This window comes from Cyanistes caeruleus, chromosome 3, assembly GCF_971803275.1.
Source record: "Cyanistes caeruleus chromosome 3, bCyaCae1.hap1.1, whole genome shotgun sequence".
In the NCBI taxonomy this organism is placed as follows: domain Eukaryota; kingdom Metazoa; phylum Chordata; class Aves; order Passeriformes; family Paridae; genus Cyanistes; species Cyanistes caeruleus.
This window is the reverse complement of record NC_141703.1, coordinates 102,723,684-102,748,618: the sequence shown is the minus strand read 5'-3', so window position 1 is coordinate 102,748,618 and position 24,935 is coordinate 102,723,684. Positions and strand designations below refer to the sequence as shown.

The 24,935-nt window shown below is 59.5% G+C and overlaps 3 protein-coding genes across 32 annotated transcripts in view; 2 read left to right on the top strand and 1 right to left on the bottom strand.

Annotated features, from left to right (window-relative positions):
• The window catches only part of CLPB (ClpB family mitochondrial disaggregase), a 74,711-nt gene extending 73,089 nt beyond the window's left edge, over positions 1–1,622 (bottom strand). For all 3 annotated transcript variants that reach the window (XR_015285169.1, XM_023944268.2, XM_023944276.2), the window contains exon 1: positions 602–1,622. Coding sequence is in view for 2 of the 3 variants with exons in the window: in XM_023944268.2 (XP_023800036.2) it covers positions 602–1,622 (1,021 nt within the window). In the remaining variant the exon portion in view is untranslated. The remainder of the gene's footprint in view (positions 1–601) is intronic.
• On the top strand, positions 1,464–11,307 carry STARD10 (StAR related lipid transfer domain containing 10). 4 transcript variants are annotated; one of them, XM_086883456.1, is made up of 7 exons: positions 1,464–2,379; positions 2,426–4,375; positions 8,339–8,486; positions 8,702–8,805; positions 8,986–9,103; positions 9,813–9,865; positions 9,940–11,307. In XM_086883456.1, exons 3-7 carry the CDS (start codon positions 8,345–8,347, stop codon positions 10,165–10,167), a joined length of 645 nt encoding a protein of 214 aa, XP_086739582.1. In that variant the 5' UTR covers positions 1,464–2,379; positions 2,426–4,375; positions 8,339–8,344; the 3' UTR covers positions 10,168–11,307. The 4 variants fall into 4 exon arrangements, with proteins under 4 accessions (XP_086739582.1, XP_086739583.1, XP_086739581.1 ...); XM_086883457.1 differs by lacking the exon at positions 1,464–2,379 and having other exon boundaries at positions 4,041–4,341; positions 8,344–8,486; XM_086883455.1 differs by lacking the exon at positions 1,464–2,379 and having other exon boundaries at positions 4,047–4,341.
• A 691-nt stretch (positions 11,308–11,998) lies between these two features.
• ARAP1 (ArfGAP with RhoGAP domain, ankyrin repeat and PH domain 1) overlaps positions 11,999–24,935 on the top strand; it is a 35,837-nt gene continuing 22,900 nt past the window's right edge. For 6 of the 25 annotated variants that reach the window (XR_015285167.1, XR_015285166.1, XM_086883453.1 and 3 more), the window contains exon 1: positions 22,637–22,731. Coding sequence is in view for 18 of the 25 variants with exons in the window: in XM_086883445.1 (XP_086739571.1) it covers positions 20,419–21,092 (674 nt within the window). In the remaining 7 variants the exon portion in view is untranslated. Of the gene's footprint in view, positions 12,299–12,865; positions 13,239–16,066; positions 16,326–16,646; positions 17,483–17,628; positions 17,903–18,314; positions 18,572–19,405; positions 19,528–20,340; positions 21,093–22,636; positions 22,732–24,935 lie in introns of those variants that run through there. The other 19 variants (XR_015285164.1, XM_086883450.1, XM_086883440.1 and 16 more) reach the window with 15 other exon arrangements.

Here is a 24,935-nt window from a genome sequence, read left to right as displayed (position 1 = left end):
CCTCAGCCAGAGGTTTCCAGATACCACAGTAGTGTTCCTATCACAGAGTCAGAATGACACCCCCTGGCTAGAGAAGGGAAGAGCAGCACCCAGCTCTGAGAGATGGGATGAGAGCTGGCTTGAGTTGGGAGGGACCTTAAAGCTTATCTCATTCTACCTCTCTGCCATAAGAAGGGACTCCTTCTACCAGATCACACTGCTCCCAGCCTTGTCCAACGGGTCCATGAACACTTCCAAGAGATATGGCAGCCACAGCTTCTCTGGGCAACCTGTGCCAGGGCTTCACCAAACCTCACAGGCAAGAATTTCTTCCCAATATTCTGTCAAAGCCTGTCCTCAGGATTAGAAGAAGCCAGTCAGTGGGAAGCCATTCCTCCTTATCCTGTCTCTCCAGACCCATGTCTCTTTAGCTCTCTTGGAGCCCCTTTATGCACTAAAGCATTAAGGATAACCTCTTCCCTGGAGAGTTTTCCAGGTCACAGCCAGCAGGCAGGTTCCATCCCCAAGGAGGGACTCTACATCCCCTCCCAAAGGGCACAGGATTCTCTCTCCTGCAGCCCACTCCTCCCGCCCCGGGGCCGGTCCCAGCAGCGATAGTCACCCTTGGACAGACGGTCCCGAAGGTAGCAGTAAGCCAGCGCAGTGATGAGGGCAGGCAGCCCTGCTCCCGGGGAGCAGCTCCCAGCTCCACTCTGATGCCCACCGGGGTCTCCCGCATGACAGCAGTGCTGCTCTGCACCCGAAGGCCATGGCGTCGGCTCTCTGAGGGATGCCATGAGGCTGGACGGTGTTCCCGGCACAAGGCAGCCGGCGCTGGCCAGGCCGGTGGCAGGTGGCCGGGGTGTCTGCAGTGGGGCCAGGCCTGGAGGAGGCAGCCCTGGCCTCTCCGCTATGGCTGGCCCCTTTAGGCCTGTCCCATTAACCACGGGAGAGCCCCCTGGGCCTGGCCCCATTGCTGAAGCGGGGCCTGGCGGAACAGGTAGCGGAGAGCCCCCGGGGGCCGGCCCCGCTAGCGGGGGTTCCCCCAGCGGGCCCCTCTGTCGCCCCCTGCAGACAGCGATCCACCACGGCAGCCTCGCTCTTGGCGCCGGCGCGAGTCCACGCCGCCCCCTGGCGGCCAATACCGGCAGTAGCCGCGGTCGGGCGGCCCCTGCCGCCTCTGCCACCGCCGCCGCCGCAGTCCCGTAGGTCGCGCGTGACGGCGACCACCGTGGCTGCGGCCGGAGGAGCCGCGGCAGCCCCTGTGGCAGCGTGCGGAACGCCAGAGAGGCCAGCATAGTCCCCTCGGTCCTCCCGCTGCGCCGCTCGCACCTTACCCCCCCACGTCGCTGCGGCCGGCGAACCAAGATGGCGGCCGCCGGCCGCCGGAGCCTGAGGCAGGCGGTGCGCAAGGCATGCCGGGAGATATAGTCCGCACGGCGGCCTGCGGCCTCGCTTATCCGCCGCGGCGGACTACAACCCCCAGGAGGCGTCGTGGCGCGGCCTGCCCTGGGCATGCCGGGAAAGCGGCAGCGGCTGAGGGACACGCCGGGAAGTGGCTGGCGGGCGCCGGTAGGAGGCCCAGTGCGGCGGGGAGAGGTTCGAGACGGACAAACACACACTAACAAACGCCACACACACATCACACGTCACACATAGACACACCTGCATGGACACGGCACGGGGACACACGTGTATTCACACACGTCATACGCAGACGTGTGCAGTCGCACGCACAGAGGTGTTTCTACATGCACACACGCAGTGCCACACATGTGCACACGCATGTTCTCCTGTGTACACATCCCTCCTGCAGCCCTGCACACACCTGCAGCACTTGCACCCCCGGGCAGGACTTTGCACATCTCGTGGCACGAATCCCGGGCATCTGCTGCAGGCTGGGCTGAGTGGATGCCTCTGGGGGACGCATGCAGGTGTGTGTCAGTGCACGTTTGTGTGCATGTTGTCCTACAAAGTTGCCCATAGCCCTTTCCCACCCCAGGATCTGCCACCAGCCATTCCCATTTCCTCCTGTTTCAACCCAATTCCCTCCATTTCCTCCCATTACCCCAGCAGCTGTTTGCCCAGTTTGCCATCCCACCAGCACTTCCAAAGCATCCCACAAACTTCTGGATTAAACAGCTGCTAAGAAGATACATTTTAGGGATTTTATTTTAAAAAAAACAACTTTTATTTAGAAGACTTGGGTTTGTTGCCTGCATTACTGATTCCTAGATTTAGTTCTGCATACTTCTGGCAGATGTGGATGGTGGAGCAGGAAAAAGAATCAGGAGCCAGGGAGCTGGGAAAGACCCAGGAGTGTGGGGGAGGGTGTCAGAAATGGACATTTCTACACCCAGACTGGGGCCAGCAGGACTGGGAGTTGTTACAGAAAACCCAGTGCTCCCACTTCCCCAGCCCAGCTCTCCCAGCTGCATCAATTCAGTGCTCCCACTTCCCCAGCCCAGCTCACCCAGCTGCATCAGCTCATTGTTCCCAGTTTTCCCATTCCATTAGCCCACTGCCTCTAGATCCCCAGCCTACTTCTTCCAGCTCAATCAGCCCCATGCTCCCCGTTCTCCAGCCCAGCTTCCCCAAACTGACTGCTGGCTCCCCTTGCTCAGTCCATTCTTCCACCTCTAACAGCCCAGTCTCTCCAGCTCCCCAGCCCAGCTTCCCAGCTTCTCCCAGCTGCAACAGCCCAGTTCCCCAGCACAGTTTCCCCAGCTCCCTAGTTCCTTCAGCTCAGATACCCCATTCCCCCAGCCTATCCTCCCTACCCCATGACTCCCATGTCATCTGTGTTCCAGACTGGGCATGGCATATGATGCCACATGGCTGGGCTGGCTGGGAATGTTGGTGCTCCTGCTTCCAGCATCAGGACTGCTGGGGGCTGGGAAGGGCTGTAGTGCTTTCTGCTTCCCTGAAGACAAGGTGGGAACAGCCCAGGCTTTCACAGCAGAGCTGCCAGAAAGGGCAGGGAGAGAAGAATGAGGGGAGAGGGTCCACCTGCACCAGCCACAGCAGTTTGTCCCCAGCTATTCATTGCAGATGTCCACTTCCAGTGGGATAGGATGCCAGAGATTCTCTCGGCTCCTTTTCCCAGGTGAGGATGCTGGGAGCAGTGGTGTGGCATGGTAAGCCACGTGATGCCAGGTCCCTGTCTCCTCACAGGTGCTGAGTATGGTTACATCCCTGTGCTCTCCTATCCCTTCGGCTATTGCATCCCTGGAAGGGCCTCATCCTGGATAAAGGGGCTCAGTCCCACATTCCTGCTGCTGAGACAGGCTTTGCTTTGCCAGTCTAGGTACATGCCACATTGCTCTGTCATCATTTACACAGTTATTCATGGGAGCTGGAAGAGGGTTCCTCGGTATTCCCAAGTGGAAAGAAAGAAATCCTGAATCGGCAACATTTTCAGAGCTGGATGGGAGCCAGAGCCTCAGCTCTTCCAAAAATAACATCCTAGTCAGCACTGCCAATGGCAGCATGCCCACCTGCTCCTGGCCACGGCACCGTGGGGATGCCACGGCAAGGCCCTGCACTGGCACAAAGGATGATAATGCTTATGTGCTGCACGGGTACAGGGCATGGGCTCGCAGTGACAGCATCACATCAGGGTGACCCACAACCTGGAGACAGCCTGTGTGTCTCTGTCCTGCACCTGTGTCCCCTCCTACCCCAACTGGCTTGGAAAAGCCCGCTGAGACCATTGAGTCCAACCACCCCCCCAGTACTGACAAGGCCGCTATTAACCCATGTCCTCACGTGCCACAGCTACACGTTCTTTTAAACCTCTCCGGAGATGGGGACTCCACCAGTGCCAGGGCTGGACAACCCTTTCAGTGAAGAAATTTTCCTAACATCCAACCTAAGCCTTCCCTGGCACACAGTGCAGGTGTCCCTGCAAGTGCCACAACTCTCTGCACCCGTGTCCTCCAGCTGCTCCCGGTACCCCGCCAACCTGGGCTGCTCCGCTGTCCCTCGGGCCGCCCTTCCTGCGGGTGGCCCCTGTTCTCTCGCCGGTCCCCCCCGCTCCCGCCCCTCGGTGCTTCCCGCCCGGGCCCCGCCCCCGGCCCGCCCCTCCCGGTCCCATCGCGCCCCGCGCCCCGTAATGCCGCCCTAGGGGCTGCCACCTCCCGCGCCACCGGCACCGGCACCGGCGGCCGTTCCGGGGCCATGTCGGGTCACGACGGCGGCATGTCGGGTCGCGACAGCGTGCAGATCCCCGACGACCGGGACTTCGGGGCGTTCCGGGCGCAGTGCGAGTCGGAGCGCGGCTGGAGCCTCACCTACAGCAAGGGCGGGGTGGGGGTCTGGGTGCAGCTGCTGGAGCCCGAGCGCGCCCTCCACAAGATCAAGGTGAGACCTCCCGCCCGGCACACCCCGGTACACGGTGAGACATCCCCACCCACCCTGGGCACCCCCGATCCCCCCGCCCCGCCATCACCCCGGGACTGGCGTAGCCGGCGGCAAGAGGGTGGCGCGGTGACCCCGCCGGGGACCTGGAGGCAGGAGGGACCCTGGGGCGGTGCTGCAGCTTGTGCTTGTGGGGAAGGAGCGGGGACCCCACAGGGAAAGGGGACTGGGGACCCTACAGTGAGTGAGAACTCGGGAGTTGATCCACCACCCAGGAGTGAGCGGGAATCCCAGGGAATACTGGGGTCCCTCAGGTGATGCAGAGCCTTGGGGCGAGCGGGGAATTGGCCGAGCTGGCCCCCGATGGCCAGCAGGGACCCCGGGACAGGTGGGGTTAACTGGTACACATGGGGACAAATGGGAAGTCATGGAGGGAGTGGGGACCCCAGGACAAACACAACTCCAGGGCTGAGCCAGGGACGAGTAGGCACCCCTGAGGGCTGTGCAGGGGGGACTGGGGGCTCAGCCAGGGACAGACAGGAATCCCCAGGGTGTGTGGGGCCATGGGTCCTGGGTGCTGCTTCTCCCCACTTCACCCACTGGGAATGCACCTCCCATGCTTGCCGCACACCAGGGCTGGACTGGGGGACTCCTTAGAGCCTGCAGCCGCTGGTCTGCTATCACTGGGCTTGTCCCCTTGCCCAGAGCTCCCTGTGTCCCCATTGCATTTCCCCGTGGGTCCCTTCTCTCTTGGTGCCATGGTGCTGGCAGAGGCAGGTGCATGCTCATCCTGGCTCTTCCCTCTGGCAAAGTGGGGACACCGGGATTCCAAGGGACAACTTGAGACAGGAGCAGTGTCCAGATGGGGTTACACTGGAGTCTCTGGCTGGTGTCCCTGTCCCTGGTGGCACCTCCGTGAGGCTGTCCTAGTGTAGTGGGTGGCATTGCCCTTGCCGTGGTGTCAAGTCCGGGTGGTGGTGGTGGTGGTGGTGACGGTGGCAGCAGTGACGACGGTGGCAGCAGTGACGATGCGGCCTGCTCACACACTGCTCTGCAGCAGCCACACGAGCAGTTGGCACTGGCACTGATGGGGAAACCTGTCCCTGGGGCACTGGCATTGGCTGTGCCCTGGTCCTGCCATGGAACCGCTGGGTTGCTTCCACCGTAGCGTGCTGGGGAAGTTTGGGCTGCTGTGACTCAGGAACAGGTCCCCGTTGTGCCCTGGTGGCAGCAGTGAGCCCTGGGAGGGGGAATGGTGGTCTCTAGGGTGTAGGGAGTCCCTGGTGCCACTTTCACCCTACCCCATCCCCACAGAGGTGGGCAGCAGTGGCGGGTGGGATACAGAACGTCCATCACTGTGGCATCCAGGAACGATGGCAGTGGCATGGCTCTGTGGGACCGTTCATCTTGACCCCCCCACCCCAAGCTCCTTGTGTCCCCCAGCCCTGCTGCTTGCTCTTGGGGGTTGCATCCCAAAACATCCCCCGGACTGAGGTGGCGTTTGGGTGCGTCCCCTGCCTGTTCCACAATCCCAGTGTGCCACGTTGGCATGGCAGGGACCCAGCCCACTCCAGGATGTCCTGGCACGGCTGCTCCCACCACAGCACCTGGAGCTGTCTTTTGCCTCTGGGGATCGCTGAGCCAGGTCCTGCCCCTTTCCATGCCCTCCTGGAAAAATCCTGCTCGGAAAGGTCCTGCTGTGTCGTAATGTGTTGATTCCATGTGCCACTGGGTATTGGAGGCCCTGTGGGGTAGCTGTACTTGTCCCCATGTCATGGTCCCCAGCAGCACCCAGGCCTACCATCCCTCCCAGGGTCAGATGGTCCTGCTGGATTTTGAAGGCATGGACACATGCATCATTGCTGATGTGGCATGGCAAGGTGCTGCCCAGGGGTTTGCCACTCACACTGGGGGTCTCTGCATGGGTGCTGGTGATTCTCTGCAGCTTCCCACACCTGGTTTCCCCTAAATTTATCCTGGATTCCTCCTGCATTCCTTGCCTAGTTAAGTGGAACCTGAAGGTCTCGCCCTGCTTTGAGGCTGCCGCCCCCTCCTCCCCGCCCCCCTCCATTAGGGATGCAGCTCCCGTCTAACCTGTTTTCTGGAGTCTGGGAACAAGTTGGCGCCATGGCTGATTTCTCGGTGGGACATTTGGTGGCCTTGGGACTGGCTGCGGGTTGGGGTAACCCAGCCAGGACACCCTATCCTACCCAGCGGGGCAGTGAGTTGGTGTCTGGGCATCTGAGATCTCCCAGGGAAAATGGTTTCCCCTCTGAATGGGCTGTTCCCACAAGATGGCCAGGAGCCATCCTGTAGGATGCAGCTGAAGGATCTGGGGTGAAGCCACCACTGAGGCTGAGCTTGGAGACCCCCTTGGTGCCCTCACCACTGCTCCAGGCAGGGGTGGTGGGTCTCCCCTTTGAATCTACTTCTGTCCCACAGTCTGGTACTCATTCTATGTTCCCTTGGGCACAGCATAACCTCAGCCCTGGGGACTTAATCTCTTCCTCCTCCTTCTCCTTCTCCTTCTCCTCCTCACCCCATTAGTCAATATTGACTCAGGGTTGGGGCGTGCGTTTCCGGGCGCTTCCCGGGTGGCACCATCCCCTCTCCTGCTGCGACCCCCCTAGCACCCCCCCTGGCATGTGAGTCACCTGCAGGGCAGGTCCTGCACTACTGGCTTGACCAGCCTTGCTGCTCTGGGAATAATCCACCTGAGCATGGTGCCTGGCTGGCCTGGGTGCAGGTGGGAGCAAGGGTTCTCCAAGCAAGTCATCCAGGCAGGCTCTCCCCTAAACTGCCCTGCAGGGGTGGGTGTTCCCAGACAAGTTTTTGGGTGAATGGAGGAGCTGGAGATGGGCTCTGTGGAGCAGACGTGAGTCTCTGAGTTTGAAGATAAGCACTGTGAGGTTGGGGACACTCCATGGGGCAGGGATGGGTCTGTGGGGTTGGGGATGAGCAGTGTGGGGGTGGGCTCTGTGGGGCAAGGATGGGATTGAGGATGAGTGCTGTGGGGGAACAGGCTCCATGGCTGTATCCCACCAAGGGGCCATGTGAGGCTGTGCCCCATTGCTGGGTGCTTCTGTGCCTCTTCCCAGGGCTGGGGGGTCTCTAGTTCCATGTGCTTGGGCAACCCCTAAATCCTGAACCGCAGGGTCTGGGGTGCAGGAAGAGCTGGTGCTATCCCTGGGGAAAAACAGGAGCCGGTGGCATTCCCAGGAACAGGCTGCTGGCTGCTCTTTACCCTATGCTTGGCTCTAGCAACCTTGAGCTCAGCAGATGGCATCCCTGCTACAGGGGTAGCTGCCCTCACCTTCTCCTTTCTCCTTGTCTCCTTGCCTTCCCTGGATCTGGCTGCCATGGTTATGGAGCAGGTCCCCACTCTGCACCCCCCAACCCCTTCTGTGTGATCCATGCTGCCCCGAGGCACCAGGCAGAGCCCCACATGCTGGCTCCCCCCAGCTCCCCTGTCCAGGGATGCTGCTTAGAGGGGAGCACATCCACAGTGATGGGGAGGGGGGCAGGTGGGAAACAGAGTCCCCTAGTACCCAGGACTCAGCTCCACGCTGCCTTGAGGCCCTGCATGCCTGTGCTATGGGGTGGCTCTGAGTGGAAAACTGAGCTGCTGGTTGGGATCCAGGTCTTCTTGGAGGAGGTTGTGTTGATTTCTTTTTTGTTTTAAATCTGAAAGGAGACACCATCCCCACACTGCTCACTGGGACTTCCCACAGCTGCCTTCCCACTTGGGGGTCCCCATGGCTGCTCTCTCACCCAGAGGTCCCCAATGCCTCCCTCCTGCCTGAGGGTCCCCACTGCTGTCCTCTTATGAGTTCCCCACAGCCACCTTCCCACCTGGGGGTCCCAATGGCCATCCTCCCACCACGAGGTCCCCACTGCCATCCTATTGGGGATCTCCACAGCTGACCTGCCATGGGGTCCCCATGACCACTGTCCCACCCTGGGGGCCCCTGGTGGGTCTCTCATGCCCCCTGCCTTGCAGTGCAGGATGGAGTGCAGGGACGTGCCGGCAGAGACGCTCTACGACGTGCTCCATGACATCGAGTACCGCAAGAAGTGGGACACCAATGTCATCGAGACCTTTGACATCGGGAGGCTGACGGCCAACTCCGATGTGGGCTACTACGCCTGTGAGGAGGGGGCTGGGGGGATCTGGGTGGTCCTGGGGGAGGGCTGAACCCCAGGGCTGTTACCACTCCACCCTTGGGTTTGGCATCTGGGGGATCCATGGTGTCTGGTATTGAAGGGGAGGAGCCTGGATACCAGTTTGGGGGGATTTGGAGGGCATCCCATACTTAAGGGTGGGTGTCTCACTCTGGAACATCCCATCTGGTGCTGTCCCTAGGGAGGTGTCCCAAGCCCCTGAAGAACCGGGACGTGGTCACACTCCGCTCCTGGCTGCCCATGGGCTCTGACTACATCATCATGAACTACTCTGTCAAGCATCCTGTGAGTTTAGCGGGACACCAGGGGTCCTGTGGTGTTGGGCTGGGGCTGGGGCTCACTCAGAGCTTGGGGGGATAGGTTGGAGAGTTGAGGGGGTCATGATAGCCCAGCTTTTGGCTGGTGTCTGCTGTACCCCACCTGCCCTGCCACTGACTCCTGTTTCCTCCTTGTTCCCCACCACAGAAATACCCACCCCGCAAGGACATGGTACGGGCAGTTTCCATCCAGACAGGCTACTTGATCGAGGGGACGGGCACCAAGAGCTGCACCATCACCTACCTGGCACAGGTAGACCCCAAAGGTAAGAAAGGAACCCCCAGCTGTGTGCCCTGGGGCTCAACACCCTCACATCTTTTCCTCATGTCAGTGGGGTCTAGGGGGAACTCAGGGCGGGCTTAGTGGGGGTCTCATGGGTTCTCAGTGTAGGCTCATTGGGAGTTCAAGGCGGCCTCTGTTGGGGCTTAATAGGGGCTTTGGGCTCAGAGGGGGCTCAAGAATAGCTTGGGGGGCTCAGGTGGGCTGGGGGAGGGCTGAATGGGCACTCACTTGGATTTAATGGGGGCTCAGTGGGAGCTCAGTGGGGATTCAGGTGGGGCTCTGGGACTTCAGGGCAGGGTCAGTAGCAGGGCTTCAGTAAGTCTCAGGTTGAGCTCAGGGGAGTTCAGGAGGACCTGTAGATGTGCTGGAGGTGGGCTTGGAAGAGCTTATCAGAAGGAGCATCTTGGGATGCAGCCAGAGCCAGACACGGAGCATGGAGCAACGTCAGGAGAAAACATCTTGGGTCTGTTCTCTTGAAATCTTCTATTTTTGGGGGTTGAAGAGGGACCTAAAATGCTGAAATCACCGTTTTTGACCTCTGCAAGAGCAGAGAGCAGTATGGGTGGAACCCTGTTCCCTCTCTCCAGCCCCACTGAGAGTACCGTGGGGGTCCCATGTGTGGGGGTCCTGGTTTTCAGGCACCTGGGGGATGCTGGGGGTCCCACTCCCAGCCACCCTTCCCTTCTCTCCAGGTTCTTTACCAAAGTGGGTGGTGAACAAATCTTCCCAATTCCTGGCTCCCAAGGTGAGTTTGTGGCACTGGGGTGGGTCTGGTGTGGTAGCAAGGGGTCTCTGTGCCCATCTCACTCTTCCTCCCAGGCGATGAAGAAAATGTACAAGGCATGCCTCAAGTACCCTGAGTGGAAGCAGAAGCATGACCCTCACTTCAAGCCCTGGCTATACCCGGAGCAGAGCCGACTCCCAGCCTTGGCACTCTCCGAGCTCTCCCTCCAGCATGCAGATTCCCTGGAAAACATTGATGAGAGCTCCCTGGCCGAGAGCAAGGAGGACCGTGGCGAGGGCAGTGACGAGGACAGCCTGACCTGATTCCCCTGGGAGCTCCTCTGCTTGTTGCCCTGGCTAGGACAGCCTGACATGTGCCCCACTGGGGGCTCCTCTCCCTGTCCCCCCACCCACTTCCAACATGGTTTGTGTCTCTATCTCACACACCTGTACACATGCACCCCCACTTTGGGTTCAGGGGGACCCCCCCCCATTGTTGTACCCCTGTGTGGAGACAGCAGGGACATAGTGGGTCCCCCAGGGTGGGAAGCTGGAGGTTGTCTGGTCACTTAGCCCTCGTGGGACATCAGTGTTGTCCCTATTGGTGGCAAACCCAAAGTGTCCTTCAGCTTCTCGGGGAGCAGAGGAAAAGGGCAGCCCTGTGCCTGCTCCTCAGCCCTGGAGACCCTTCCACTGCGCTCCTCCTCTGCCCCCCATCCTTGCTCCTCATCTCTGTTGTGGTCCAACAGAACTGCCTTCATCCCATGGGATCCCCACCCTCAGCAGACCTCCAGGGGGTGCTTGGGCACTTGCCTGTACCTGTGGTTATGCAGAGGGATTTTGGGGGGCTCCTGGCACCTCCTGGCATGCTGGGAAGGAGGGCCTTTGGGGTTTTTTGGCATCTCCAAGCATGTAGAGGGGAAGCTTCTAGGCTCCTGGCACCTCCAGCATGTTGGAGGGGATATTCTGGTCTTACCTTCAGGCATGTGGGAGGAGTTGGGGGGCTCATGGCACCTCCAAATGTGCTGTGGTGGGTGTTTGGGGGCTCCTTGGATCTCCATACACATTGGGGGGGGGGGTCCTTACAGGCTCTCGGCATCTTCAGGTTTGTTTGGGGGAAGTTTTGGGGTGAGTTTGCACCTCCAGGTGTGCTGAGTGTCTCTGGGGGCTCCCAGCATCTTCAGGTACATTGGGAGGACTTGGGGGAGCTCCTGACACCCCCAGATGTTCCATGGGTCTCTGAAGGCTCCTGTCTCCTCCCTCGCCTTTCCAGGATGGGGACCCTTTCCAAGCTGGGTGTCTGAACCCTTCCTCCACTGGAATTTGAGGCCTTGACTGGGGGTTTGGAAGCTGGTCTTTGGCCATGCTCCTGCCCCCTCCTTTTCTGGGGGTGCACAGGGAGATGGGAGATTTTGTACCTTGTACCGGAGCTGATTATTTAGGAATAAAATAACTAAATCACCAGAGGGACTCAGCCTCTGTCCCACCTCGGTCCTTTGGGAGCCATCCCTGTCCCCACAGTGTGCTCAGGCAGGGGCCCCCTGCTCATGGTGGGTGGTGGTGGGACCCTCAGGTGTTGTGAGGACCTCCAGGGAGGCTGTGAGTGATGGTGATGCCACCAGAGGGTGACGGAGAAATCCCTAAATTGAATTTGCACTGGGCACTCACTAACTGGGGACAAGGCTACACACCCTTGTAGCTGGTTTTCCCACAGTCTCAGCCAAGCCAGTACCACCAGTTCATTTCTCCCAAAAGCACCTCTGGAGAGGAGACTGGGTGCTGAACTTTGGGGGCACTCTGTGGGGATACATTCTGGCTTCTCCAGGAGGAGAATCCTGGGGAAGAGAGCTGGCACTCCCCGGGATTGTGGGCCCTTTGTGGAGCCCCAGGACTCGTCTCCTGCTCCTCCTTCTGCTCGTGCACCCCACTTCTGCCCTCCTAGTGCTCTGGCACCCCAACACCTCAGCAGGCCTCAGCCTTTCTCTGCACCCCAGCAGGGTCTCGGTGGCTGGCATTGTCCAGCATGTGCCATTCTCTGTGTCTGTGTCTGTCACCTGTGGGGCTGGGGTGGGCACTAGGGACTTGCTTCTCCTTTCTCCTGTAAATTTCCACCCACCACACCCTCCACCCCCTCCCACCCTCCTGCACTGATCCCAATTATAAATAGAACCCAATTAAAAAGGAACCTGGCCACCACCGCCCTCCCTGGCAGGTTGAAAATGGAGCTGAACTGGATGCAGGACATACTGCAGTGGCTCTGGAGCCAGGGGGACATGTAGCAGGGCAGGTGATGGGGTAAAGCCCCTCGTGGGGAGGGTTTAGGTCTGTCAGCTCTGAGAGGTACAGCCGGAGACCCAGAGCTGCGGTACCGGAGAGAGAAAACGGCTCCGAAGGAAGTGGAAAATGCCCTGGCACATGCCTGGTGCCAGAGGGGTTGAGAAGAGCTGGGGCTCAGGTAGGATGTGGGGAGGGGGGCAGCGATCTCAGGATTGTGCTGGGGACATTCTCGGATACTGACATGGGTGATCCCTGAAATGCTGCTGGGAAGGACTACGAGGCTTCAGCCCTTCAGGGATCAGGCTGGGGCACTGCCGCTGGCCCCTGGGGTCTCAGACAGCGCTTTGTTGTGTGATACCCCCCAAATCGGGTGAGGCCATGGCACCCTCATCCTCTGCCAAAGGCTCTGGGAGAGTATTCCCCCCCGGATGGACCCGAGGGTCCAGGACAGGAGAGCAGGGGCGTGTGATGATTGTGGGAAGCAGGATGGGATAACGAGGGGGATGTGATGGCTCCGGGGAGTGGGACAGGGGAGCGGGCGGCTGCGATGGACTGGGGGAGCGGCAATTCCAGGAGCAGGGGGGATGCGGGCGATAGAGGAGCTTTTTGGGATATCTCACAGCGTCCCCCCGGCTGAGCCCCACCGAGCACCATGCCCCGAGTGTGGGGCTGAGCCATGGCCCCTCCTGGCCGTGTCCTCGCGTGGGCGAGGGGCCGAGCGGGGGGGCCCTCCCACCCCCGGAGCAGGCAGCCAGCGTGTCCCGGTCCCTGAGCGCCGGCATGAAAGGACCATTGTCCCAGGCTGGGCAGCCGTGAGGGCTGGCCATGGACACCCCACATCCCCTCCGTGTCCCCAAGCCCTCCCACTCTCCTTCTTACCCCCCACCAAGACCTTGGGAATCGTGCGGGAAGGCAAGAACCACCCCCCCTCCCCCCCATAACCCATTTATTATTTTTTGGGGAAAGTCCTGGCAGTCTTCCCCTTGAATCCTGTTTCCATGAGGCAGCCAAAGCTCCGTGCGGGAACAAGCCTGGGCCTGGCAAGGGGGGCCCTGAGTGCCCCCGCCCCGGGAAGCGCCCCGGCATCCTCCGGGAGCCGCCGCTGCCAGCAGCCAGAGGTACCGGGAGCTCCAGGGGGCTGCAGGGGCAACCCCAGCTCGGGTGGGGGTTCGGGGGGGCACTCCACCTCCTCAGCCAGGGTTTCTCTCCTGGGGGAGGTCGTGTTTCTTTCCACGTGCTTCTGTGGGTCTCTGGGCACACGGTGCTGGGGTGGGGGGGCGGCACCGGGGGTACTGGGAGCTGCTGGGGCGGTGGGGGGAGTACGGATTGTTCCCCTGCTCGGCTGCAACAGCCGTGTGCCATCCCCCCTTCCCCCCCGCCATTCGGCACTCATGCCCCAGATTAAACCCAGTATACCCCAGCTCAGCCCCAGTACTCCCCAGACAATATCCAGTGTGCCCCAGCTCGCTCTCAGCACGTTTGATCTCAGCCGCAACGTGCTCCAGTTCCAGTTCACCCCCAGAACACCCCACCGCAATCCCAATACGTGTCAGCTCAACCCTGGTTCAATTCCAGCGTGCTCCAGCTTCCTCCCAGCAGACCCCCGTTCACTCCCGGCAGATGCCAGCTCACCCCCAGCACACCCGAGTTCAATCCCAGCTCAACCCCAGTACACTCCAGTTGAACTCTGGTGTTCCCCAGGTACCCCCCCAGCTGCCCCAAGCAGACCCAAATTTATTCCCAGCACACCCCCACGGAACCTCAATATACCTCAGTTCACCTGAGCTCAAACCCAGCTCGTCCCAGTTTAATCCCAGTACTCCCCAGCTCCCCCAGCACATCTCAGCTCCTCCCCAGTATATTCCAATTCACCCCAACACTTCCCAGCTCAATACCAGCACAACTTACCTTAACCTTAACCCCAGTTTAACCCCAGCTCCCCACAGCAGACCCCAGCTCAGCCCCAGTATAACCCAGCTCAGTCCCAGTCTCCAGGGAGCCCTGGCATTGCTGATAGCCCTCATTCCTGTGCCACTGTGGGGGTCCTACTGCCTGGTTGGGGTGAGGGACTTGTTGGGGAACACTGGGTGGTCGTGCTGCTGATGCTGGGGGTGAAGCTGAGGGTCCAGCTGGCAGATTTGTTTTCTGCTGGGGATCTGGCATGTGCCCATTCATGGCCAAAAACCGGCGTCAGCTCCAGCCGTTCCAGGGCCCCTACCATCAGTGCCTGTGCCACAGAAACCACCACAAATAGCACCCAGATGCCAGGTGATGCTGGTAGTGGGCTTCCCTTGCTTTCCTCCTCCTCTTCCTCACTTGCATCCGAGTCTGGTGAGGCCTGGAGCCTTACCAGTGCTATGAAGCTGGAACTTGGATGGTGGTTGCTTTGTCTTCCAGTAATGGCAAGCTGGTTCCATGGGACACTTTCACACTGCTGGGGCCATTGAGTTGGTGTTTGGGGTGCCCAGGGGCTGCCCCTGCACGGGGGGTTCCTAGGTCTAGCACCGTTGCAGGGACAGCAATTTTAATTTGTGGGTTCAGCCCCAAAAGCCAATTTTTGGAGGCACAGAGCTGAGTGCTGGGGGTGGGTGACTATTCTGGGAGGAAGGTAGCAACGAAAGCTCCTCCAAGAGCTGATAGTGCTCCAGCAGCTACTGGGGATGCATTATTATGGGTCACAGCCAGGACATCAGGGATAGGGATATTTAGAGCAGTACTGAGGAGGCGTTTGCTGCCAGAACTTAGCCTCAGAACAAGGTGAGCCCTTGAGATTTTGGGGGTGTCTCGTGGGAGGCAGGGAGTGATACTCCCCATGTAGGGAGTGATGCAGCTCCTGTGGCAGAACTCTGGTGGTTGATGCTTAGGGAAACTTGGCAGATGGGCCCCCGAAATCTGCAAGTGAGGGAGAGCCTGGTTGTGTAGAAAGGTTTTTGCAAAGTGGGGGTGCGTGCATGCGGTTGTCGATCCCTGTACTTCTGTCCCTGCTGCAGCATCCCCTGGCTTGGCTTGTCTGCAGTGCTGTGGTGGCCAGGGGGATCCAGGGGGTGGCCCTGGTATGGTGTGACCCTGCTGCTGGGGACAGGGCCTGTGCATGGGGTAGAGTTGCACCCCAATGAGCATGAAGAGGAGGCGCGAGGGCATCAGGGCTGGAAAAGGGGACACCCCTTCCACAGCTGGAGGGGTCACCCCTTTCCCATGACACTTTCACTTCCCACTTACGAGAAAGCGAAACAGGGACCTGCATGGTTTCAGTGCTGGATGTTGGGTGATGGGGCTGATTTCTCACGGAGGAAGGAGGTGCCATGCTTCTCAGGGGGACGCATCAGGGACCCATCCTCTGCAGCCAAGCTGTTGGCACAGACCCCTCCCCCAGCATCGCCAGACCCTGGGACATTTGGGCTCCTCTGGGGTGGCTGTGCATGTGAGGTTTGGCTTCCTGACCTAATTTGCTGGCAGCTTCCATAAAGTGTGTCAGGAGCTGAGAGCATTCCAGTGAAACTCAGTGGATAGCAACAGCATTGTCAGACATATTTACCTGTTTTCTGGCTGGATTTTCCCATTTCTGCTTGGATTTACTGCTTTTTTGACTGGATTTGCTCATTTCTGGCTGTATTTGCCCCTTTTCTGGCTACATTTGTGAAGCAGGCAGCAATGCTCTGGAAGGGAATGCTGGGAAACTCATCTGTTTGTTGGTGCCACAGCCTGGGACGTGTTTCACCTTCCCAGGTTTACTTTCATGGGGGAAGGCGAATGCAGGTGGGACCTTGGGGAAATGAAGATCCCTCAGTTTTCCTGCCCCCTTGTCCCTGGCTTCTCACCCACCTCATCACTGCCCACCTTCCACCTCTAAGCACACCCTCCATCTGCACACAGAACCGGCTCGGGGTGGTTCCCATGTTAGGGCACACCCTGGTGTGTGTGTGTGTGAGCCCTCAGGCCCCCGAGCAGGGGGCCAGGCACCCTCTGGCTTCTGCACATGAACCATCTGGAGATGGAAACTCATGGCAGAGGGAGGAGGCTCCAGAGAGGCAATTCCACCTCTGGATTGTGATTCTGCAAGCCTGAACTTGATCCCTGAACAGCGCCTGGGAGGTTTGAATATCATTTGCAATTTCTTTGGCTGAGAAGATCCTGAAAATGAAAAAACTTCACTCTCCCAGGAAGGAAGACCTTGGGCTCTGCTGAGCAGATGGGCACCCACTGAGGTGGAGTCTGGAGGGTTTGGGTGGGAAGGGGTCTGTGGGGTGCTGGGTGCTGTCCTGGGACTCTTCATTTGCTTTGGGGTATTTGCTGCTTGCTGAGGATTCTGCTTGGGCAGTTTCAGGGTTTTGATTCCCAGCTGGGCAGGGAATCTGCGGTAGCCCTGGCAGGTCTGTTGGGGACATCACATTCACCCCCTGGTGAATCCAGCAGGGACACTGGTGGCATTGGCCTCATTCTGGATGGCCATGGCCCCTTGTCTGATGATCTCTCCTTAATTTAGGCAGGAAAAGGTAAAAATTGCTGTGGTGTGAGACCGGTTGCCCAGTGCTGCTGGAGCATGGCTGCTGAGGAGCCCCCCCGCCACTGGTGGTCAGCCCTGTTCCCACAGGTCCTTCTGCCACCCAGCTTTGTCCCCTGTGCCCACAGGAAGCCTGGTGGGTAACAGCTTACTGCCCTCCATGGGAATCCACAGGGGTCCTGGGGTGGTGGGACACGGCAGCCTGCTTGTCCCTTTCTGTCCAGTGGCCAGCAGGCTTCTCCTGCTGCCCCACAATAGCCCGTCCTTGGTAGCTGGTTCCTGCCGCAGTAGTGGTGAGCTCTCACTTCCCAGACATCATCCTGCCTGTCTCTTCCTTCCTCTCCTGCTGAAAGCCCTGCCCCGTCCTTCTGTCACCCAGGGCTCTCACCGCCTCAGGATCCGGCCTTCTTGTCCCCTATGGCGGCTGTGGTTGGTGCATCACCACACTGAGGCCTTACAGTTCTGCTGGGGCCTGGGGTGGATATTGCACCACATCCCAGCTCAGAACTCTGCTTGGCTTTCTGAAAACTTCCTATTGCTGAGGCGGTGTTTGAGGAACTACTGGGGCAGGCAGAGACCCCTGGGCAAACCTCCACCACGCCAGCTGGACCACAGGCAGGCCGGCCACCTCCTTCTGCTGAGCTGAGGGACCATGTTCTGGTAATTATCTCTCTTTGATTAATGAGCCCACAGACCTGGGGAAGGGGAACATGGGGTGTAGGCAGGGTTTGCCTGCATTGGAGGAGGAATTGCAATGGGAACTAGATCAATCAAGTGGGTGCCAGACACTTAACAGGGCTCCTATGCTGGATTTTCCTGGCTCATGGCCATTATCCTGGGTCCCATCAAAGGGACAGGCAGGTAAGAGCTGTGGTATGGCCACCACTTTATTACCCCGTGCTGAGTGCAGCTCTGTCAGTGACATACTGATGGCCCTAGTCACCCTACTCGATCCCTGGCACCTTGTTAGCGGTAACGCTGATTACCTGGGGGAATCTGGAGCCAGTGAAGGGAGCTAGCCTGTCACTCCCAGTCAGAGCCCATAGCCTCCATGGCATACACAGCTCCTTAACTGAACAAGCCCAGCCCTCATTAGTGCCCCATCTGAGGGCTGGGAAGCCCTGAGAGCAGTGGTGGGATGCAGTGGGCAGAGGGTGGGCACACCCATGCATCATGGGGGGCTCCTGTCTGGGCCAGGATGGGCCAGATTCCTGGATTCCTCGGCTGGGGAAAGAAGTGCATCTCAAATGTGCTGTGTTGAGTGAGTTGAAGGCATCTGAGGTGGGCTGGGGTAGCTGCAGGAGCCCCCAGAAAAGCAGCCAGTACCCAAGTTTGGGGGTAGAGGGGTTTGCTGAGCCCCTTGGTCCAGACAAAGGGGACCAGCACCAAGCACCCCCAGATCCTTCATCCCCAGCACTGGCAGAGTGAGGGTTGTGTGGGTTTGGGATGGGGCTGAAGGGTCTGGTCCTCATGTATTTTGGCATCCTGACTTATCCCCCCAGAGCACCAGCACCACAGTGCCAGGGTGCTGGCAGCCCTTGCCATTCCCTTCTCACGCCATTTGTCCAGCCTTTAAGTCTCTTACAAAACAGCCCCTGTGGTGTTGCTTAATCCTGGGGAGGAATGCAGTGGGTCAGCACTGGGAGGATTTGGGCTTGGCAGGGGCCACAGTGAAGGTTGATCCCCAGCAGCCAGATGGGTTACAGCATCTCCCTGTGTTGGTTTTGCTTCTGGAATATCCTTGTCTTGTTTAGAACAGAGGTTAAATGATTAATGATTGAAGAAGGGAACCTAGCAAAGGCCTGATGAATGATTTACTTGGTGAGGGCAAAGGGCCAGCCTGGCACACCGAAGATCCTGCGCTTCCCTTGTTGGAGTTTTATCCCTGTCCCTGGTGAGCAGCAAGGAGGGCCCTCAGCCACCCCAGATAGTGCTGGGACAGTGCCAGTGGTGAGTGCTGGTGCAGCTGTCCTTTCCTGATAGGTCTGTCCCACCACTGCATCGATGTCCTGGCACTGGGACAACAACTGGGGATGTTGGCACTGGTGTCAATGGGTGGCACCGGTGGTGGCTCCTTGGCTCTAGCCAGGATGGGGGGGCATTTGTGGGAGCTCCATACTGGTGTCACTGTGTTTCCCTCTGCTTCTCCAGAGCCAGTGCCCAGCTGGGGTTGAGCCTGCCTGTGCTGGCATCACTGGGATCTGGTGACAGCAGTGTCACCCAGCAGCATCACTTAGCCATTTTCAATAACAGATGAGGGCTTTCTAGGTGTGGAGGTGGGAGAGAGCATTTTATTCTGAATCAGGGATTTTTGTAGTGCTGGTTGGGATTGCTGGGACCAGTGGGAAGGTTCTGGGTGCTGCTGATTTCTGTCATGCTGCTGATTTCTCTGGTGCTGCCAGCAAGGAGCTACAGGGGTCAGCCAGCCCTGGGTTCCTGTTGCTCCTTCCTTGGACACTTGGTCCTTGGAGCCTGAAGTAAAGCCGAACTGTGACAAGAATTTTGAGGGAAGCGGCACTGTTGCCACGTCCCAGCAGCACCATCGGGATGCTGGTGTCTCGAAGTGTAGGGGTCACTGGCTGTGGGGACCCCATGGTGCCTCAGGCTTGGCAGTGTCCAGTTAGTGCTGGGTCGAGGATGAGCCTTGCTCAGCTGTGCACTTTGCACTGAAACCGCAAGTGCTGCTGAGGGCTGGGACTTGCCTGAGTCACAGTAAACGTGACTCTGACAGCAGATCAGACTGGCCTATTTACGGCTCCAGGAAATCCTCTGGCTCTTTCTTAGCAGGTCTAAAAAAACCTCCAGCAAACCCAAAATAAGATGGTGCCGGGGTCACTAGCAGTGCTGTGTGTGCCGGCATGACGGGATCTGCCTCCTGCCTGGAGCCTGCCAAGGCCATGATGCTGGTGGGTGGGAAGGGCAGGGTATCCCATCTGCTGCTTCTTGGGATGACAGGGATTTGCCCTGCCAACAGCTATGGTGTGTGATGGGTGTTCTGCTGCAGGAGCTGGGACACCAAGTGAGCCCCCGTGTCCCAAGCTCTGGATGCCACAAGGGCACTCTGCTAGGTGTGCACAGGTGCTCTGTCAGCACTCCAGGCTGCCATGCTAGAGCACTGCCAAAGACAGACAGGGCTCTGGAGCTGGGAACAATGCCATGGTGGGCATAAGGTCTGTGGGGAGGGGTTTGGTGTAGTTTGGGTTGGTGGCTCCAGCAGCAGCAGCAGCACCCTGCCACTGGCTGTGATGGGGACAGGCTGGGAGAGGGGACAGCCTTCTGGATCCAGCTGTCCATGTCACTCCATCCTGGCTTGCTGCTGTAAGCCATGGGAGTTGCATCCTGGAGGGTGGCAGCCCTGAGGTGCAGCCAACAGTTCCCCTGCCCTTGGGATTCCCTCATTATCCACAATGTGGATAATCCCCTACTGCTCTGTCCCACAGCCCAAATGTCACCCATTTGACTGGGACCATGCTGGGGGCTCACAGTGCCTTCACCTCTAAACAGATGGCCTCTATATTTCAATGCCTAAACCAGGACTCTCCAGCATTTCCACACCCCTGCAGGCCCCCAGTTCAGGGCTGGGTGATCCTGGGGACACAGCATGGTTGGATGCCATAGGAAAACCAGGTTGCTTCACTGGGAATGGTGGTTTAGGGACTCCAGTCTTCAAATGGTGTGTGTTTCGGGACTGATCCTGATCCTGTTGTCTCCATTCCCAGGTCCTGATGTCATCCTGAGTCTCGCTGGCAACGGAAGATGCGCTGAGTGGTGCGGGTTTCTGTGGCCAGCCCCCTGCCATGGAGGAGGAAGGATCTCTGCCGGTGGCCGCCTGGCTGTCTGCCCTCCACCTCGACCAGTATGTGGAGAGCTTCCAGCAAAGTGAGCTGTGGTCAGTGTGGGACTGCCGAGCTCTGACGGACGAGGAGCTCACCCGCCTTGGGGTGCTGCTGCCCGGCCACCGCCGCCGCATCCTCCTGGGGTTGCAGAAAGCCTTTGTTGAGGCGCCGCCGCCCGCTGGGACTCAGCAGCCCCCTGCCAGTAAACCTGTCCCCATGAAACGCCACATCTTCCGCCTGAGCGCTGCAACAGGGCCGGAGCAGCTGGAGCCCCGTTGCCCGTCAGTGCCCGGTGGGACCCCACTGCTGGAGCCAGAGAGGGGTGCAAGCTTCACCCAACTGCCCCCACCCATCCCACCCAGGGTGGGCTGCCGCCCCCCCCTAAAGTTCTCACCATCACTATCGGGGGGCAGCCCTGAGCCCCCCGCTGCGTCCTGCAGCCATCTCCCAGCCCTGGAGGACCCCTCTCCGCCAGCCCTTGGGGAGAAGCCCCCTGCTGACGGCAGGGCGAGACCCCCATTGCCGCCGCTGCCAGCCAAGAGACACCAACTGGAAACCAAGTGCCAGAGCCTGAAGGCCCCCCCACTGCCTGACCGCCCCCCCGTGCTGCCCCCCAGGGCCGTGTCCCAGAGGAGGTAAGGGGGTGGCAGGGGCACGGGCTTGGGAATGCCCCAAGGGGCCAGGTCTGTGGGGGGGGCTACTGTGATGTGGGTGGGACCCTCGGGGACACAAACATGGGCTGCCTGGGGTACCTATGCCCTCCCCAGACCTTAGCACATCTCCTGGGAGTACCTCCATCCCAGAGCTCAGCACATCTCCTGGGGGTAAGCCCGAGCCCCAGCACATCCCATGAGTGTACTAATCCTCTCCCCAATCCCAGCACTTTCTGTGAGGGTACTAACCCTCCTCCCAACCCCAGCACAACCCCTGGGGGTACCCCTGCCCCAGGCCATAGCACATTTCCCCAGGCTACCAGCACCTGGGCAGGGGGGTTGGGTGCTGAGATATTTATTTTGGCTGTGGCTGGATGTATCCGCCCTGATCATCCCTGTCACCCAGGTCTGCCCAGCCTGGCATGGGCTGGGGTGCAGTCTCCACAACAATGTAGAGCCCTGACTTGCCCCCATCTGCAATCTAGGCAGTGCAGAAGCCTCAAGAACTCTTGACACCAGCGGGTGCAAGGCAGTGAACCACAGCACACAGGGAGCACGGGGTGAAGCTGCTGCCAGCTGCTGTGGCCAGACGACATGGCAGCAGGCTGGAATTTGGGGACAGCAGCACTTGCACACCCCCTCTTTGATGTCCTTACCCCCCAGTACACTCCCAAATCCTGCAGAGTGCGGGAAGATGTGGAGTGAGGACTGGGAGTGCAGTTCGGAGGGGGCAGATGGGCTCCTGGGTGCCAGCACCCTCCTGAGGTGGGGGAATGTGAGCAAGCCTATGAGCCCTCCCCGCCCCAGGAATCCTGCCCCATAACCTCCCCAGGACCCACAGACTCTAAGGGATATGTTCCTGGAGCTGGGGTGTCTAGCTGGTCCCCTAAGGGGGGTCCTGGGAGTGGGGCTGGGTTTGTGCTGACTGATGGTGCTGGATGGGACCCCATGTGTCTCAGGATGAGAATGGGAGGGCTGGTGGCTGCGCTCCTCCTCCAGCTTCTCATTGCTGTGTCCCAGTGGGGTTTTTGTGGTAAGGTGGGTGGAGGTGATCCCTCTGCCCATGCTCTGACCCTACCTGCAGGGAGTGGGCTGGGATGCTGAGCTGGGGAGGGGGCTCAGGAAGCTGATGTGGGGGGCTGGCATGCCATGGGGTGGGCAGCACCTGTCCCTGGGGCTCCTTGGGCTCCGGATCAACAGTGTCCATCCCGGCACCCCAGGAGCTGTTCCCACCGCCGCCTTTCTGCACCAAGATCCTCCTGGAGCTAGTCTCCATCCTGCCCCGGCCAGGAGGCTAGCCAGGCACCATGAGTTCACCGGCTGCCATTTTGCTGTAAGCTGTGCTGCCTTGCTGCTGGACGTGCCCCGCTGGTTTGGCACCAGCTGTGCCGTGGGCTTAGCGCCATCCGTGCTGGGCGCTGGGTGCCAGCCATGCCAGAGTTCTGCTACCGCCTGTGCCGTGGGTTCTTAGCGGCCGTGCCGAGTGTTTGGTGCCGGACACGCCAGGAAGTTTTGCTGCGGTGCAGGAAGTGGCGGGGTGAGAAGCTGCGCTCGCCGCCGGGCTCCCCCAGCGCTGCCCGGGCTGCCGATCGCCCCAGCGCGGCTCCTGCCAGCTGCCCAGGTAGGGAGGGGACGCGCCTGGCACGGTGCCGGGCGCGGGGACACGCGGCGGCGGCCGGGGCGGAGGAGTTCTGGAGATAGGATCGAGCGCTGCCGGCTCCAGCGGGTGTTTCCTGGCCTGGCCTGTGCACCCACAGGCACTGCTGCTCCTCCCGTCCCTGCTGTGCCGCGGAACAAGCGCTGCCCGCCCTGGCACGGCGCCCCGAAGGCTGCGCGCTTGAGCTCGGGGGCCGGGACTCCCCCCTGGAGCTGCCCCGAGGGATCTGGGGCTGCCTGAGGCTCCCGTGGGAGCCGCATGCAGCGCTCGGGGTGGGCTTGTGGCCTCGCCAGGCGGCGGTGACTGAGCGGCACGCCCGGGACACCAGGGTGTCCAGTGGCTTGGGGGACTCTGAGGTCAGCGTGGCAGAGCCTTGGGGGCTGTGCCAGTGTGGGACAGGTGGGTGGCCATAGCGCCTTGGCACTCGGTGTGCTGTGATGCACTCATAACGTATAGATTACACATATTGGTGCTTGGCAGCGACAAAAGGGAATATCTATGGGTGTATGTGTGTACATATATATTTCTCAAATAGATCTTGACGCTATAGTGAATATATAGGACTAAGAGTATATCTGTGCATCCATAAATGTTATAGGTATATTATATGGATATATTGGGAAGCTCAGAACTAACCAGTTGAACCTCAAAATTGATTTCAAAAGTCACTTTAATTGTATGGCTAGGAATATATTGACTATAGTTGAGTTCTTGTTTTAAGAACATTTTAAAAATAAAGAGCTATAATTTCCTAAGGAATTCTTCCCTGTGAGGATGGCGAGGCCCTGGCACAGGCTGACCAGAGAAGCTGTGGCTGCACCATCCCTGGAAGTGTTCAAAGCCATGTTGGATGGGGCTTGGAGCAACCTGTAGGTAACCCTGCCCACGGCATGAGATAAGCTTTAAAGTCCTTTCCCAGCCAAACCATTCCACAGTTCTATGACTCTTTGGCCAGTGCTGGTGCCTGGCCATGCCCGTGGATGGAGGAGATGTGGTGGTGCAGGACAGCTGGCACAGCCTAGGGGTGCATTCAGGAGGATGAGGGTATGAGTCACCCTATGGTGGGTGTTGGTCTCGACTCTATGTGTGGGGCAGCATCTACTGGGAGCTTGGGAAGCTTTCCACACTGGGGCTCCCTGGAGTGATGGGTGACTGGCTAAAGTGCCCTGCGCTGGGTCAGAGGGAGCTCCACAGCCCTGGGGTGCTGCTGATGGCTCCAGACCCATCTCCTGCCCCCTGGGGGCACCTAACCTGTGCCTGCAGCCATGAACATGAAAGGCCTGGGTTTAGGGGGCATGCTGCTGGGCTGCCCAAGGACCAACAACAGTGGGGAGTGCTTGCCCATGTTGGGGCTGATGGTTGCTCATGTCTGGATGATCTTTGCCGATGCTGAGTTGATGCCCACATCAGAGTGATGTTTGCCCAGGTCTGGATGGTACTTGCCCACGTCAGGGTGATGCTCACTGCATCTAGGCTGGGGCCAGGGCTCTTTGCCAGCAGCTGTGAGACAGCTGCATTGGTCTGGCCCTGTCTCTGGGTGGGAATGAGACCCATGGTCTCATTCTTATGGTGATAAGATGGGAGTACTCACAGGGGAGGGACCTCTGAGAATGAGGGCTGAAGAAGAGCTGGAGCATCCCTGCCTATGCAGACAGCCTGGGAGCAGAGCAAGTGACCTGGGCATTTCTGGGGTGACACCACCCACCCACCTCCCCTCATTTCCGGGTCTGCTGCCGTGGTCCCTGGCGCTTCCTCCTAGCTGCTTGCAGAGCCGTATTGTGGTTTCCTCCAGGCCATGTTCACCTCCGGGTTCTCACCATCCCCTCAAACCCTCGGCCACCCCAAGCATTCCTGTGCCAGGAGGTGATAGGATCATCCCAGCCCTGCTGGGTATGGGATGTCTGAGGTACTGCCTCCCATGGGTTGATGGCAGCAACCGTGTTCAACCCTGGGAGCTCTCTCTCACCAGTTCCAGACTTGATGCCACCCTCCCAATGCCAGCTGCAGGACTGTGGCCACTGATAGCTCAGACCTAGACACCCCACAGAGGGTCCCATGAGCAGTGGATGCTCATGTCTGCACCCTGCTCATGGGATGAGGCTGTCAGTGAGGGGAGCAACCCCCATCCATGCCCAGGGGATGGTCTAGAGCAGCCCCCTGAGCAGCTG

Bases quoted from the DNA above. Each gene is read 5' to 3' on its own strand.
- STARD10 (XM_086883455.1), top strand. From the start codon at position 4,159: ATGTCGGGTCACGACGGCGGCATGTCGGGTCGCGACAGCGTGCAGATC. The intron at 9,104-9,812 runs GTAAGAAAGGAA...CCTTCTCTCCAG, and splicing joins GGCACAGGTAGACCCCAAAG to GTTCTTTACCAAAGTGGGTG. The intron at 9,866-9,939 runs GTGAGTTTGTGG...TCTTCCTCCCAG, and splicing joins CCCAATTCCTGGCTCCCAAG to GCGATGAAGAAAATGTACAA.